This window comes from Leucopleurus acutus (genome assembly GCF_964270905.1).
Source record: "Leucopleurus acutus genome assembly, chromosome: 3".
In the NCBI taxonomy this organism is placed as follows: Eukaryota; Metazoa; Chordata; class Mammalia; order Artiodactyla; family Delphinidae; genus Leucopleurus; species Leucopleurus acutus.
The window spans coordinates 114529353-114547073 of NC_139145.1; the positions used below are offsets into that span (position 1 = coordinate 114529353).

The window sequence follows — 17721 nt, forward strand, 5'->3', positions numbered from 1 at the left end:
TTGGCCTGCTCCAAGTTTGCAAAGATTTCCCGTCTTGTTTTTAGCTTTTATGTTTAGGTCTATGGTCTATTTTGCATTATTTTTTATGTATGGTGTGAGGTTAAGAACCGGATGCATGTCTGATTTTCCTCTATTTGTTATTAAATATTCCACCATTTGTTATTAAAAAGCTGTCCTTTCGCCACTGAATTTCAGCTTCAAGTGAAAATCAGTTTACTGTGTGTTTGTTGATCTACATCTGAACTCTCTCTTCTGGTTCATGGATCTTTGTGGCTCTCCGTTTACCTGTACCTCACTCATGATTTCTGTAGTCTGTAGAGAAAACAGTTTTTTTTCTGTAGAGAAAACAAAGTTTTCTCCATGGCACTACCCTACACCACAGTCACAGTAATTCAGCTGTGTTCTCATTTGGCAATAATGTCATGCAAGTGAATTTGCTGATGACTAGCAAAATTACAAAATGAACCCAAGGCCACTTAATCAAGAGTCCCAACAACAAAGAAACCCTAGGAAGGAAGGTCAAGGCAGGAGGTTGCAGCTGGCCAGATATGATACCATTTGCCCAGTTTTCATTTAGGAATTTGCTACAACAAATAAAATAAGGATCTCCTCTTAGTTACTAGAAAAGAAAAGAAAACAACAGGTATTACCTATCACCATTCTTTGACCATGAAATTAAAATATTTCCTGAATATATGATTAAAAGAAAAAATGTCTTTAAAAAGAATATTAATCATTCTTATATGTTCACAGTAGAAACTCTATGTCTGAATTTAAAACACTACTCAGTATTTGCCTAAGAAACACATTTAGACAATATGGCTTTTGACATATTAACGTTCCATGGGGAAAACTAAGACATTTTTAATTTTGCTTTAATATCAAACTAACAGCAACTTAAAAATTCAGTAAGAGCATGGTTCGTCTGATTCAAGATGTGCTTCCAAAATTTGGTTACCTAGTTTCCTTTCAGGAGAAACTGTTCATCATCACAGATCTTTTCTAACTTAACTTTTGGAGAAGAAAATGGAAAATCATACTCATAGCACAATGGTTATATAAGATATATCCTCCCCTGTATTTCACTTTTAAACTAGCAGTTATTGTTTGCTAATCTCTTCTTTTATGAAATAACTAATAGTTATTTTTCTTGAAATTTTTTCCAGTGAAATATTATAACAATCATTTGTTCACCTTTACTTCTGTCCAGTTTTTAGTTCGATTTCTAGTTAGCACCATATTTCTATGTGGGAGCTTTAAAAATTATTTTTAAAATGTTATGTTCATGTATGCACATGTATGCATCATTTCAAAACATCTGTTGGGTGGAAGTAGTTTGCTAGAGGTCAATTAGCAGAATATTATATGGGCTTCAGAATTTCGTGGAGTTTTTAAATGTAATTGTCAATATTTACATTTCTCTGCATAATTTAGGTTTCATGAGCCCTGAATATGGGGTTTTACCACCTCATGATTACAGAGTAGTTTTAAGACCTTAGCTTCATAGTTAAAAACCTTTAAACATTTCTAAATTTTAATCTGCCAAAATTTTAAGTGTTATGTATTTGTTTTAACACATTACTTTCTAATATATATCAAAATGCTGGCAGTGCACATCTGGCTATCTTTCATAGTCGGTAGTCCTACGAGTCAACAGAGCATCTTGTCAGCAATATCTACTAGAGAGAAACCATAATGATAGTTTCAGTTCATTTTATTATCTTTCTTTGGTAATATCTGAGGCTTATTTAGAATCATGGGGAAATGTTTCCAATGGTTCATATGTTGAATAAAGTCTCATGTATGCCAAAGCATGCTTAGGGAAAAAAAGCTACCTACTTCAAAATCTTGTGGTCACTTATTACATAACAGGACTCAAGTTGAAACATACATATGTTATTTTTCTTGATATTTCTGAAAAATATGTGTCTAATGTTTAAAGCACATGTTTGTATTTTATCTTGGCTTGATGAAATGTGAACTAAGAATTTGAAATGTATTGCTTCATATAGTGAACTTGTAATAAGATTTTTAGCTATAATACTGATGAGTTGATTATTCAGAGTCCTTGAAAGAATGGAATATTTTGGTGTATAGAAATCTTTGATGTATTTTCTTTTAGTAAGTGTTGGATATTAAAGGTCTTTCTCAGGTTAGTTTGCTTGTCTTTGTAGTTTTGGGATAATGAGCAAATCTGAACCTTTCTTTGATAGATAAAATTCTTAAAATTCCTAATTAGAGTTACTGATCTGTATTATTTCATAGCCATACATGTTACATGGTATTTGGTTGGATATTATTGACCCTAAGAAAATTAAAGGTAATTTCAAAGTTCCAGATATTTTTGTTTAATATTTGTAAAAAAAAAAAAAAGCCAAATTCATATGGTATATTATTGTTGTAGAAAAATTTTGAGAAAGTCCATATAAGAAGAAGAAAATAAAAACATGCGTAATTCTTACTGTCTTGAGTTAATGATTATAATAAACATTTTGGGCTAAGTCTTTCTAGACTGCCCATCCCTTGTTCTCTTTCTCCCTTCAACAAAAATGCTTCAGTTCTGTGTATACTTTAAAGGATTCAACTTGTGGCTGATGTTGGCATCTTTTCTTGTTCTTAGGTTGGAAGTTGTTTAATGGGTCAGATTTTTTCTGCCATGCTAATATACATCAGGACCAGTTCCTAGTTAGCAGGCCTGAATTTTTACTAGTGATGTAATGCCTATAGAACCTTAATGGGTTTTCTGTCAATTTTGCTTCAAGAGTACTTTCTGGGATAGAAGTCAAGGGTCAGTTCATTTTCTATTTCTCTATTTATTCTTGGGGGCTGATTCTTAAGAGTTGCAGTTGGGTCTGAAAATTAACTGCTGGTTTGTAAATTAACTAGTAATTATTTATAAAGTAAAAATGCTGAATTTTCTCCCCATCTGTATATCTGTAAAAAATGAAGCTAGTTGAAATTGTTGAGAAAGTAAGTGCAATTTCTCCTCTTTATCTTGCTTAGTTAAAAAAAGATTAATGCTTTTTAACATTAATTATGTTTTTAGATCAGAATTTTTTTGGCGGGGGGCCATGCTGCATGGCATGTGGGATCTTAGTTCCCTGACTGGGGATCAAACCCGTGCACCCTGCATTGGAAGCACAGAGTCTTAACCACTGGACCGCCAGGGAAGTCCCTAGATCTGAATTTTTAGATCTAGATTATTATTCAGTATTTTAAAAATAACATGAAAATAATCATTGTAATACACCACATTAACAGAATGAAGGAGAAAAAACAAGTTTATTTTAATGATACAGAAAAAGCATTTGACAGAATTCAACACCCTTTCAGGATAAGACACTCAACAAACTAGGAATAAAAGGAAACTACCTCAGCATTTTAAAGGCCAAATATGAAAAATTCACAGCTAACATTGTACTCAGTGGTGAAAGACTGAAAGCTTTCCCTCTAAGTTCAGGAACAAAACAAGGATGCCCACTTTCACCATTTCTATTCAACATAGTATTGGAAGTTTTAACCACAGCAATTGGGTAAGAAAAAGAAATAAAAGGCAGCCAAATTGGAAAAAAGTAAAATTATCTTCATTCACAGACAATATGCTTTTATATTTAGAAAACCCTAAAGAGTCCACAAAAAACTTTTAGAACTAATAAACAAATTCAACAAAGTTGCAGGATACAAAATTGACACATAAAAACTAGTTGTGTTCCTATATGGTAACAGTCATCAACCATAAAAGGAAGTTGCGAAAATAATCTCATTTATGATAACATCAAAAAGAATAAAATACTTAGGAATACTTACCCAAGGAAGCAAAAGATTTGTACCTTGAAAACTAGAATGTTGCTGAAAGAAATTAAGACACAAATAAATGGAAAGATGTCCCATGTTCATTGATTGGAAGACTTAATATTATTAGGATATCAATATTCCCAAAATTATCTACATATTCAATGCAGTTCCTATCAAAATCCCAGGGATGTTTTTTGCAAAAATAGAAAAATCTATCTTAAAGTCATATGGAATCTTACTGGACTCTGAATGGCCAAAACAATCTTGAAAAAGAAGAACAAAGAAGTCTTACACTTTCTGATTTCAAAACTTACTACAAAGCTACAGTAATCAAAATGTGTGGTACCAACATAAAAACAGACATATAGAGAGACATATACACACAATAGAGAGCCTTAAAAGAAAACTCTCACTTATATGGCCAAATTATTTTCAACAAGGGTGCAAGACAATTCAGTGGGGGTAGAATTTCCCCAAATGGTGTTTGGAAACTGGATACTCACGTGAGTATCCAGAATGAATTTTTAGACCCCTACCTCATACAATATATATAATAAGTGAAAAAATGAATCAAAGACCTAAATATAAGAGCTAAAACAATAAAGCTTATTGAAGAAAACTTAGGATAAAAACTTCATGACACTGGATTTGTCAAAGGATTCTTGGATATAACATCAAAAGGTGAGCAACAAAAGAAATAATTTAGACTATGTCAAAATTTAAAACTTCATGCATCAAATGACACTGTCAACCAATGAGAAGGCAACCCACAGAATGGGAGAAAATATTTTTAATCATATATCTGATACAGACTCTCCAGAATATATAAAGAACTCATATAACCCAATAACTAAAAACAGCCCAATTAAAAATGGGTAAAGACTTAAATAGACATTTCTCTTGTTTTATACTTCAGTAGTGAGTAATATTAGGGCCACTTATGATTGGATGGTAAGTTACGCTAGGGAAAGGGATATCCTATATCTACTTATTCCCCAGGTAGTAACTAATGGGTAAATAGTTGTTTTCCAAAATATATCAAGTGAACCACGTCATTAGAAATTTGTTGAAATTTCTGTCATGTGTATAGTGTCATATCTGGATATCTCGTTTTTTTGGGGGGGCCACAAAACATGGCATGCGGGATCTTAGTTCCCTGACCAGGGAATGAGCCTGTGCCCCGCTGCAGTGGCAGCATGGAGTCTTAACCACTGGGCTGCCAGGGAAGTCCTAGTATCATATCTGAAATAAAAATATCTTGGGTTGACTAAATAGCAGAATTGATATAACAGAAGAAAGAGTCAAAAGTTGAAGACAGATCACTAGAAATTAGTCAATTCTTAGAATAGAGATTAAAAAGAAAAGAGATGAACAAAGCCTGAGGTCTTGTTGGATGATACCAAAACATTATGTCCATGTAACATATATTTTTTAGGGCAGAAAAAATACTTGAAGACATTATTGCTGAAAACTTCCCAACTGATGAATGACTTAAATTTATAGATGAAAGAAACTCAATGATCCCCAATCAGGATAAACTGAATGACTAAGTACTGAAAGAAAATAATTGTTAACCTAGAATCCAGTGAATCCAGTGAAAGAATGAAGATGAATAGAGACATTCTCAGGCAGAAAAAAATAGTAGAGTACTTCTAGCCGATCTGCTTTAATGAAAGGCTAATGGAAGTTCTCCAGGCTGAAGGGAAATATGTGATGGATTTTGAGGGAGACCAATAGAAATGGTAAATATCTGGTAAGCATAAAGGACTAATTTTATCCTCCTAAGTATCCCATTGTCTGAGAGGTTTTCGATGGATGTAGATATAAAATACATGATGGCTATAACATAAAGAGTAGTGGGGAGGTCAGATTGAAAGGGCCTATATGGTTGAAAGGTTTCTACATTTTATTTGACCTTGTGAAATATTAACTCTAAGTAAACTGTGGAAGGTTTGACATATCTTGACTTACCTGTCTATATGTATCTGTCAACTGTGTTTGTGCATCTATGTAATTATCTGGTAATCTCTAGAAGAAGAACCAATAAAAATTATACAAAAAGATATAGCCAAATAGTCAATATAAAAATTAAAATAAAAAAGAAAAGTTAAATTATTAAATACTAAAAAATTTCCAAATAATGAGAGTAACAGCAGTCAGAACAACAAAACACAGGGAATAAACAGAAAACTGTTAATAAAATGGTAGACCTGAATATAACTATATCAATAATTATATTAAATGTAAGTGATCTAAAGTCACCAACTAAGAGAGACTGTCATATTTGATGAAAATATCAAGATGCAACTGTACGTTCTCTAGGAAAACCCCACTTTTAATATAAAGGCATAGATAGATTAAATATATAAGGATAAAAAATATATGCTGTGCAAACACTAACCAAAACATAAAACAGCAATTCCCACCCCTACCTTAGCACTTCCCATTTCTCCTGCAGTTCTTTATCTTTCTCCATAGTACCCTTGTTACCACCTCACATACTATATTTGTTTATTGCCCCTCCCCCTCATTAAAAGGTGAGCTCCGATGGGTAAAGACTATATTGTTCACGGTTGTATCCCCAAGGCCTAGAATAGTCCCTCGTATGTAGTATCCTCTCGGCAAATATCTGTTGAATGAATTTGACTATAGGTTTTTTTTTCTCCCTTGTGTATTAACATGTTTTTGAATAGCATTCTGTAGAATAAAGTTGGGGAAGCCTTGGAGTAGGATATCATAGGATAGGATCTCTGACTTTAGGTAGTTACTGAATGACTGAAGGAAGGGGCCCTAGAGAACATTTAATCCCTCTCTCCTCATTTTACAGATGAGAAAATTGTAAAAGTCATATAAAGATACTTTAGTTGCACTATTTCGTGAACCTTCTTTAATACTCAGAAGGTTTCACAGAATACTCAAATAATTTCACAGGTAAAGAAATAGAAAATGAAAAGACTAGTTTGTATTAGAGTGTTCTAAAGCTGTCATGTAGAAAGGTCTTCTGAGATATTGTTAACTGGGATTATTGTTGTTTAAAATGTCACATAGTATTTATAAAACATTTCTGTAAATTTATAAAACTAATGCCTTCTACCTTTTTAAGGTAGTTTCTTAGATTTCTTAGATAATTCATAAAGATCCCTTTTTTTAAAATGGTATTTTAGACTTTATATATATATTTACTTAGTTTTTGATGTGGACCATTTATAAAGTCTTTATTGAATTTGTTACAATATTGCTGCTGCTTTATGTTTTGTTTTTTTGGCCCCGAGGCATGTGGGATCTTAGCTCCCTGACCAGGGATTGAACCTGCACCCCCTGCATTGGAAGGCGAAGTCTTAACCATTGGCCCGCCAGGGAAGTCCCAAGATCCCTTTTCCAAAAAATTATCCTGTAGTTAAAACTTTATTTTGTGGCTACCAAAGTCCATACTATTAAAAGACATAAAGATATATTCTGGGAATGAGAGTGAAGGAAATGGAAATACAGGTAGACATAAAACTGAAATAAATAGAAATAAAAGGTAACACATAGGAAATTCTAAATGAAAAACGTAGATTAAAAAATTCTAGAGGAAATTAGGATTGGACACCATAGTGGGCTAGGTGTTAGGAGATGGCTCTAGCAAGGGAGAATGATTAGAATTTGATGATACTCTAGATAGAAGGGTAGAACTTAGAAAAGTAAAAAGAAGTGGGTTGGGGGCATGATATGAGCACCAGCATAGAGGAGCCAGAGAATGTACAAGAAGTGAGTAGATCAGTTTACTTTTATAATAACATTGGTGTAGAACAATAATGGTTGATGAGCTTAAAAGGGATGTTAATGCAATTAAGTCATTTGAATAGTAAATGAAATAGTTTGGACTCTTAGGCAGTCAGGGGCTTTTGAGATCTTTGAGGGGGAGCTGACGTGCAAAGTGGTAGTTTGAGCATATTAAACTGTCGGTGATGTACGTTATGGACAGAAGGAGGAGATTGTCGGAAAAGTCCTCTGTAGGTGATACTGACCTATACTAGGATAGTAACAGGAGAAAGGGATTAATGTGAGTGTGCTAAGAATTCACAACAGGACCTGGTTACTGTGTAGATGTGAGGAGAGACCAAGATAATTTCATGGTTTCTGGTATCTGGGAAAATTGGTGGAAATAGGAAATTCTAGCACGAATGCCATTTTATCAGGAAAAATAGGTTTGGTTTTAGACATAGCAAGTTTTGGATGAGAAGGACATCTAATAATGTTCAGTTAGAGAAGTGGAACTAGGGCCTAGAGTTAGGGCTAGAGTTTGGGGAGTTGATCCCTGTAGAGGTAGGAGTTAACATGTTGAGGGTGAATGAAATCTCAGGCGTTTCAGAGATTGTAGAACAGTGTAGCCTGAAAAGATGTTGGTGCACAGAACTTTAGTGGGGAAAGGAAGAGGACCTGGTGAAGGGAACTTTGAAAAAAATGGTTGGAGAAGTAGGGGAATCTATAAAAAGAAAGCCGAAGGAGAAAAAATTATTGTAGTTTGTTTAAAATAATATTCATTCTCCACCCCCACCCCCATTGCAAAAGCATTACATCTTTAATGTAAGAACTTGGAAAATAAAGAAGAGTACAAATATTTTAAAAGTGTTTACAACACCATTAGCCAGAGAAAACTATTGTAAATATTGTGTCTTTAAATTACTGTTTCTTCCTTAATATGTCTATATGTATTTATATTGATTCCCAAGAGATTGTTTGTTCTCTGCTGCAGATAGTTGGAATAAATAAGGTGACTCAAGAAGAGTTGTTAACTCTATAGCTTATTTGTTTCTGTAGCTTATCTTCTAAATATTTAATGTATGTAGAATTTATGTTTTTTAAATGACTAATTTTTAAAAAGTTTCAGCCCTAATATTCCACCTTTATTCTTCAGATGATTGCAAAAGGGAAAAATGCATCTGACCTGTTTCCTGCTGTTGTGAAGAATGTGGCCAGTAAAAATATTGAGGTACTGTTTTGATTCATAATTTTAATGATTCCTTTTGTTGTGAAAGAATCATATACTTTTGAGTTACTTTGAAACACAACATATTATAAGATACTTGTGACACTAGATTTTCGATACAATTACAATGTCCATAATCTTAAATAGGTGATATAGAATACAAAGTAGACAATCTTAGCTTTGGAATTTTGGTGGAGAATATGAAAAGTAAAATTGAGATTAATTCACCTGGGTGAAGGGTGGTAACTTGTTGAATATTCTTAGAAGCCAGTTTAGTTGAAATTCTGCTCTCGGGACTTAATTTTAAGATATCATTATGTCCAGTGAAACAGACCTAAATTCCTGCAGTATCAGGGCAGGGATTGAACCCAGGTGTTGTAACTCCAAATCTAGTGCTCTTCCTGGAGCATCTTAGTTCTAATAGACCTTGCCTCAGTATAGTAGGAGGTGAGCAGAAGGCAGGATGTAGTGGGAACCTTCAATTACTGGTCCCTGTGTAGGCTTGTACATGGAATTTGAAACAGAGGAATTCACAGAACTTTGAGGCCAAGGTAATTAATGTTAGGTCAAATGGACTAATGACTTCTAATAGAGTGCAGAAGAAAAATATGAGCCAGTGTAGAAACCATTGAGAAAGATGAGTAGTATGAAAAGTTCAGTGAAGAGAATTAGAGATTGATGTGAGCAAATGCCTTGTATTTCAAAAGAACAGAGGGTTGTAATGAAGATTGAATGGCCACATCCGTCATGAGTCTCAACTTCAACTGATGTTGGGTAGTGATTGTCTGGGGGTATGTTGGGAGTGTTTGTTTTTGAGGAGGGTGTGTTTACTAGGAAGTAGTAGGAGCTAGTGATAGGAGCTAGCTAGGAGCTAGCTAGGAGCTAGTAGGAGCTAGTGATATCGGCACGAGAATGAAAATGCCAGCAAACATGTTTCATGTTTGCCCATACTAGCAACTGTGAGCATCAAGAAATAAGCCTAGTCCTCTTTTTCAGTCTGGTAAATTTGGGAGAAGCAGCAGTCTCCATTGACGAATATTTTCAAGGACGTGGTGACATCAGGGCAGGATGTTTTAGGTGGAGGGAAATGGAGTATAAGTAGTAGAAATTAAAGATAAAGGGAAGTTTTTTCACTTATAATCTAGTATTATTAATATTACTCTTCAAGCTGTACCTCTGTTTATTCTGTAGGTGCTTGCTCTAGGGGCTACAATATATATATTTAACTTACTACAGTCTACCACTAGGATTTACATATACATTTTTCAGTTATCACAGTCTAGTTTCAAATAATTATACCCCTTCATATATTCTTACATCAGTAAATTTCTATTTGCTCCCTCCAGTCTGTTCCCATTTTATGCATTTTACTTCTAAATATGCTAAAGCACCCTAAATACATGGTTATTATTTTTACTTTAAAGAATCAGTCATCTTTTTAAAAGATTATCAAAGCATAAATAACATGTTATAAACTTCTCGCTCTTAAAGTGTACAGTTCAGTGATGTGTAGTGTATTCACAGAATTGTGCAATCATCACCACCATCTAATTCCACAACATTTTTATCACCTCAACAAGGAACGTTATATTCATTAGCAGTTATTCCACAACACCCGCTCGCCCTAGGCAACCATTAATTTACTTTTTGTCTCCATGGATTTGCCTACTCTGGGCATTGCATATAAATTGAGTTATACAGTATGTGCTTTTGTGTCTGACTTCTTTCACATAGCATAATGTTTTCAAGGTTCATCCATGTCATAGTATGCATCATTGCTCTATTGCTCCTTTTTTGCTGAATAATATTCTATTGTATGGGTATACTGCATTTTGTTTATTCATCAGTTGATGGACATTTGGGTTGTTTCCACTTTTTGGCTCTTGTCAGTAATGTTGCTGTAAACATTCTGTACAAGTTTTTGTGAGCACATATGTGTTCACTTCTTTTGCATATATACCTTGGAGTGATATTGCTAAGTCACAAAATAACTTTGTGGTTAACATTTTGAGGAACTTCAAAACTGTTTTCCACAGCAGCTGTAACCATTTTATGTTTTCATCAGCAATGTATGTGAGTTCTGGTTTCTCCACATCCTCACCAACACTTATTTTCCTTTTAGTAAAGAAAAATTATTGTCTGTCTTTTAGATTGTATACTGTAGTGGGTGTGAAGTGGTATCTCATTGAAATTTTGATTTACATTTCCTTAATAGAAAATTGTTGAGAATCTATTGGCCAGTTGTATATCTTCTTTAGAAAAATATCTATTCAGATCCTTTTCCCATTTTATAATTGGGTTGTTGGTCTTTTTATTGTGTATTTTTAACAGTGTGTGTGTGTTGGGGGGGGGCGGTACACCGGCCTCTCACTGTTGTGGCCTCTCCCGTTGCGGAGCACAGGCTCCGGACGCGCAGGTTCAGCGGCCATGGCTCACGGGCCCAGCCGCTCCGCGGCATGTGGGATCCTCCCGAACCGGGGCACGAACCTGCATCCCCTGCATCGGCAGGCGGACTCTCAACCACTGCGCCACCAGGGAAGCCCTTTTAACAGTTTTTTATGTATTCTGAATACTAGACCCTTATCTGATGTATGATTTGCAAATATTTTTCTCCTGTTTTGTGGGTTATCCCTTTATTTTCTTGATAATGCCCTTTGAAGCACAGAAGTTTTTAATTTTGATGACAGCTATTGATATATATATATATATATTTTTTGCTTATGCTTTAGGTGTCATATCTAAGAAACTGATGCTTAATTCAAGGTCACAAAGATTTACACTTGTCTTTTTTTTCTAAGAGTTTTATAGTTTTAGCTTTTATATTTAGGACTGTGATCTGTTTGGGGTTAATTTTTGTGTATGGTGTCTTCATGCAACTACTGATCTGCCTTCTGTCAGTGTAGTTTTGTTGTTTCTAGAATTTTTTATAAATCAAATCATACAATATAGAAGCTGTTGTGTTTGACTTCTTTTACTTAGGCTACTGAGTTTCATCTCTGCTGTTTCATGTATTCATGTTTTGTTCCTTTTTTTGCTATAATATGGATATTTCACAGTTTTTTAATTTACCAGTTGAAATACACTTGGATCAAATAAAATGCTATTTATGGGCATGTATTTTAATTTTTCTTGGGTAAGTACCTAGGCTTAGTTGTGTTGCATTGTCTGGGAAGAATATGTTTAAGTTGTAGAAAATAGTACCATGTAGTTTTCCAAAGTGGCTGTGCCCTTTGCATTCCCACCAGGAATGTGTGGAGTTCCAGTCAGTTCATATCCCTTTCAACACTTGATCTTGTTAGAGTCTGACTTCAGCCATTTTGGTGGTTGTGTAATGGTGTTTCATTGTGCCTTTAATTGCATTTTCCTGATACTTAGTGGTGTTGAGCATCTTTTCATGATCTTTTTGATCAGTCGTAAAACTTCTCTAAAATATCTGTTCAGATCTTTAACCTATTTTTAATTTTTTTGTCTAGAGTATAAAAATTCTTTATATATTCTGATACAAGCCTTTTGTCAGATTGATGGTTATTTACTAGTATTTATTTTTTCCTAGTCTGTAGCTTGCCTTTTTGTTTTCGTAATGTCTTTCAAGGAATAAACATTTGATTTGATAAAGTACATTTTGTCAGTTTTCTTAGTTATACTTGAGGCTTTTTTGTGACCTGCTTGATAAATCTTTGCCTAACCTAATGTTATGAAGATTTCTCCCAGTTTGTTCTAAAAGTTTAAAAAGTTTTAGCTATTAAATTTTGCACTATGATCCATGTCAGGGGAGAATCCCAAGACTACCCACAGGTTCCCTCATTCTTTGGGCTAATCCACAGGATCTCAAGTTATAGATAGATTCATAGCTATGACTTATTACACTGAAAGATGCACAACAAAAATTAGGTACTGAAAGAGGTACATGAAGTGAAGTCCAGAGAAAACCAGATGCAAGCTTCTAAGAAGCCTCCCCAGTGATTTTCCCTGTGACATTCGATTCCTCCAGCATCACCTCTGACAAAATGTGTGAAGTGTTGTCTACTAGGAAAGTTCATAAGGGACTCAGTGCCCAAGTCTTTATTGGGGGCTGCTCGTGTACCCATTAACTGCCTAGCACATTCCAGAATTGCAGACTCTCAGAAAGTAAGCACATGTTCAGCATAAACCATATTGTTTTCATGTAAACCACCCGTATCAGTTAGGGAATGGTGGCAATATCTCTGAAGTTCAAGTTCCCAGACAACAGTCAAGGCCAACTTTATAAGTAGGCTTTCTAAGGATAGCAATCTCTGGCCTACTTTGTTAAATCTTTACTACAGAATACATTTCAAATCAGATTTAAAAAAATTAAAGTATAATTGACTTATAAAATTATATTCAGGTGTACAGCATCACGATTCGATATTTTTATACATTACAAAATGATCTCGACAATAAAGTCTAATTACCATCTGTTGCCATACAAAGTTATTACAGTATTATTGACTATATTCCCTATGCTGTACATTACATGACTTATTTATTTTATAACTGAAGTTTGTACCTCTTAATCTCCCTCACCTATTTCACTCATGCCCCTGCCCCTTTCCCCTCTGGCGACCACCAGTTTGTTCTCTGTATTTGTGAGTCTCTTTCTGTTCTGTTTGTTCATTTGTTTTGTATTTAGATTCCTTATATATAAGTGAAATCATATGGTATTTATCTTTCTTTGTCTGACTTATTTCATTTAGCACAATACCTTCTGGATCCATACATGCTGTTGCAGATGTCGAGATTTCATTCTTTTTTATGGCTAATATTCCGTTTTGTGTGTGTGTGTGTGTGTGTGTGTGTGTGTGTACACACCACATCTTCTTTATTCATTCATCTGTCGATGGATACTTAGGTTGCTTCCATATCTTAGCTATTGTAAATATGCTGCAATGAATATAGGGATCATGTATCAATATCTTTTTGAATTAGTGTTTTTGTTTTCTTCGAATGTATACCTAAGAGTGGGATTGCTGGATTGTATGGTAGTTCTATTTTTAATTTTTTGAGGAACCTACATTCTGTTTTCCACTGTGGCTGCACCAACTTACAATCCCACCAACAGAGCACAAAGGTTCCCTTTTCTCCACATCCTCACCAATACTTGTTACTTGCTGTCTTTTTTTTTTAAAGTTTATTTATTTATTTATTTATGGTTGTGTTGGGTCTTTGTTGCTGGGCACCGGCTTTCTCTAGTTGTGGTGAGTGGGGGCTACTCTTCATTGCAGTGCACAGGCTTCTCATTGTGGTCGCTTCTCTTGTTGTGGAGCACAGGCTCTAGGCACACGGGCTCAGTAGTTATGGCTCGTGGGCTATAGAGCGTAGGCTCAGTAGTTGTGGCCCATGGGCTTAGTTGCTCCGTGGCATGTGGTATCTCCCCAGACCAGTGCTCGAACCCGTGTCCCCTGCGTCGGCAGGCAGATTCTTAACCACTGTACCACCAGGGAACTCCCTGTCTTTTTGATAATAGTCATTCTGACACATGTGAGGTAATAACTCATTGTGATTTTAATTTGCATTTCCCTGATGATTAGTGATGTTGAGCATCTTTTCATGTGCCTGTTGGCCATCTGTAGGTCTTTGAAAAATGTCTGTTCAGGTCCTCTGCCCATTTTTTATTTGGATTGTTTGTATTTTTTTGATGTTGAGTTCTGTGAGTTCTTTATATGTTTTTGATATTACCCCCTTATCAGTTATATCATTTGCAAATATCTTCTCCCATTCAGTAGGTGGCTTTTTTGTTTTGTTGATAGTTTCCTTTGCTGTACAAAAGCTTTTTAGTTTGATGTAGTCCCGTTTGTTTGTTTTTGCTTTTGTTTCCCTTGCCTGAGGAGACATATCCAAAAAATATTGCTAAGATCCATGTCAAAGAGCAATACTTATACTTTCTTCTAGGAGTTTTATGGTTTCAGGTCTTAAATGTAAGCCTTTACTCCATTGTGAGTTTCTTTTTGTATATGGTGTGAGAAAGTAGTTCAATTTAATTCTTTTGATTGTAACTGTCCATTTTCTGAACACCATTTATTGAAGAGGCTGTCTTTTCCCCATTGTGTATTCTTGCCTCCTTTGTCATAGATTAATTGACCATATAATGGTGAGTTTACTTCTGGGCTTTTTATTGTGTTCCATTGATTTAGGTGTCTGTTTTTGTGCCAGTACTATACTGTTTTGGTGACTGTAGCCTTGTAGTATAGTTTGAAATCAGGGAGCGTGATACCTCCAGCTTTATACTTTCTCAAGATTGTTTTGGCTGGGTCAAATTAGATTTTGTGTGTGGTATGAGGTAAGATTTGCAATTCATTTTTTTTTCTCAGATATTCAGCTATTCTGTCACCATTTATAAAGAAGACTATATCTTTTTCCAGTTGAATTACCTTGCCACTTTTGTGAAAAATTTTGGCCATATAAGTGCGAGCATATTTCTGGACTCTGTTCTGTTCCATTGATCTGTATGTGCGTCCTTGTGCCTATACTGCACTGTCTTGTAGCCTTACAGTAAGTCTTGAAGTGAGGTAGTATAAGCACTCCAGTCTTGTTCTGTTTTCAGCCTTGTTTTGACTAACCTGGGTCTTTTGTCTTTCTGTAAAAGTGTTAAAATCAGCATGCCAATTTCTCCAAAAGCCTGTTAACTTTGATTTTGTTTACAGTGAGTTTGTAAATCAATTGGAGGGAATGCCACCTCCACCATATAAGTCTTCCAGTCCTTGAATATGGTCTTCTGTAATTTCCCTTTGTAGTGTTTTATAGGTTTTGGTGTACAAGTTTTGAACATTTTGCACATCAGTTTAGTTTTGAGTAGTTTTTGAATGCTGTGTTTTTTAAAATATTTATTTATTTATTTATTTTTGGCTGCGTCTGGTCTTGGTTGCAGCACAAGGGCTCCTCATTGCAGCACGCCGGCTTCTCTCTAGTTGTGGTGCGCAGGCTCAGCAGTTGCGGCACATGGGCTTAGTTGCCCTGTGGCATGTGGAATCCCAGCTCCCCAACCAGGGATCGAACCCTCGTCCCCTGCATTGGAAGGCAGATTCTTAACCACTGGGACCACTAGGGAAGTCTCTTGAATGCTATTTTAAATAGAGTTGTCTTTTTAATTTCATTTTCCAATTGGTCATTGCTAGCAAAATCAATTCTGATTTTGTGTATTGATCTTGTGTCCTTGCTAAATTCACTTATCCTGATAGCTATTTTTTTTTCCTGATAGCTATTTTATCGATTTCTTAGACTTTGATACATAAATAATTATACCATATGTGAACATAATTTTACTTCTTTTGTATCCTATATGCCTTTTTCTTGTCATATTACACTGAGTACAATCTATATTACAATGTTGAATAAAAGCAATGATAGTGGTTTTCATTGCCTTGTTCCTGATGTAGAAAGCATTGAGCCATTTACCATAGAATATGATACAAGCTATAGGTTTTTTGCAGATGCCTTTAAGCATATTGAGGAAGTTCTTTTTATCCCTTGTTTGCTGAGAGTTTTTTATATGAATGAATGTTGAATTTTGTCAAATCTTTTTTCTGTAAGTACTGAAATTATCATAGGATTTTTCTCTATTCTCTTCGTATGATAAATGACTGGGACTAATTTTTAAATATTAAACCTTTCTGTTCCTGGGATAAATCCCTAATGGCTATGGTGTATTAATCTTTTAGTGTATTGTTAGAATCGATTTGCTAACTTTTGTTAGGAGTTTTGCATCTATATCTTATTGAGGGATTTTTTTTGTTTGTTTCATGATGACTTTGGTTTTGATGTCAGGGTAACCAGTTAATACTGGATTTTAAAAATGAGTGGGAGATGGGCTTCCCTGGTGGCGCAGTGTTTGAGAATCCACCTGCCAATGCAGGGGACACGGGTTCGAGCCCTGGTCCGGGAAGATCCCACATGCTGCAGAGCAACTAAGCCCGTGGGTCACAACTACTGAGCCCACACGCCTCGAGCCCGTGCTCTGCAATGAGAGAAGTCACCACAATGAGAGAAGCCTGCACACTGCAACGAAGGGTAACCCCCTCTCACTGCAACTAGAGAAAGCCCACGCGCAGCAACGAAGACCCAACATAGCCAAAAGAATAAATAAATTTATTTTTTAAAAAAATGAGTGGGAGAGTGTTTCTCCTTTTTTCTCTGAAAGAAAATGTGTAGAATTGGTATTGTTTCATTCTATCTAATAATACCAAATAATTGGTATTATTTCATTGTTACTATGATGTCATCTGGGCTTGGAATTTCTTTTATGCGAAAGTTTTAAATTATGAATTCAAGTTGTTTATTGGTATAGGCCTGTGTGGAAACTAAACTCAGCAGGCTTGGGTTGTGCAAACCCTGAACATTTCCAGGTCTGTTTTCTTTTTTTCTTTTTCTTTTTATTTATTTATTTATTTTTGTCTGCGTTGGATCTTTGTTGCTATGCATGGGCTTTCTCTAGTTGTGGCGAGCGGGGGCTACTCTTCGTTGCGGTGTGCAGGCTTCTCATTGCGGTGGCTTCTCTTCTTGCGGAGCACGAGCTCTAGGCACACGGGCTTCAGTAGTTGTGGCACATGGGCTCAGTAGCTGTGGCTTGTGGGCTCTGAGTGCAGGCTCAGTAGTTGCGGTGCACGGGCTTAGTTGCTCCGCAGCATGTGGGATCTTCCCGGACCAGGGATTGGACCCGTGTCCCCTGCATTGACAGGTGGATTCTTAACCACTGTGCCACCAGGGAAGCCCTCCAGGTCTGTTTTCATGATTGTTTATTGGTTGGCTCTGGTGAACTGATCTCTTTGAGTGTTCTGTCAGATAAGAGTGAGCCATGCTGTGTCAGTTTATCCAAATAATATATACTAAAAGTGTTTGTGGTAAACACCTGCTTTCCTTATCATGGTCTGGAGCTTCAGTTACTGATCTCTTACTTACTGATGACAATATATGTAGGCATACAGTGCCTGCATGGTTGA

The 17721-nt window shown here is 35.5% G+C and overlaps 1 protein-coding gene across 2 annotated transcripts in view; it reads left to right on the forward strand.

Moving 5' to 3' along the window:
* AP3B1 (adaptor related protein complex 3 subunit beta 1) overlaps window positions 1-17721 on the forward strand; it is a 273819-nt gene that overhangs the window by 42266 nt on the left and 213832 nt on the right. For both annotated transcript variants that reach the window (XM_082835235.1, XM_082835236.1), the window contains exon 3: window positions 8696-8770. In XM_082835235.1, the coding sequence (XP_082691361.1) occupies window positions 8696-8770 (75 nt within the window). The remainder of the gene's footprint in view (window positions 1-8695; window positions 8771-17721) is intronic.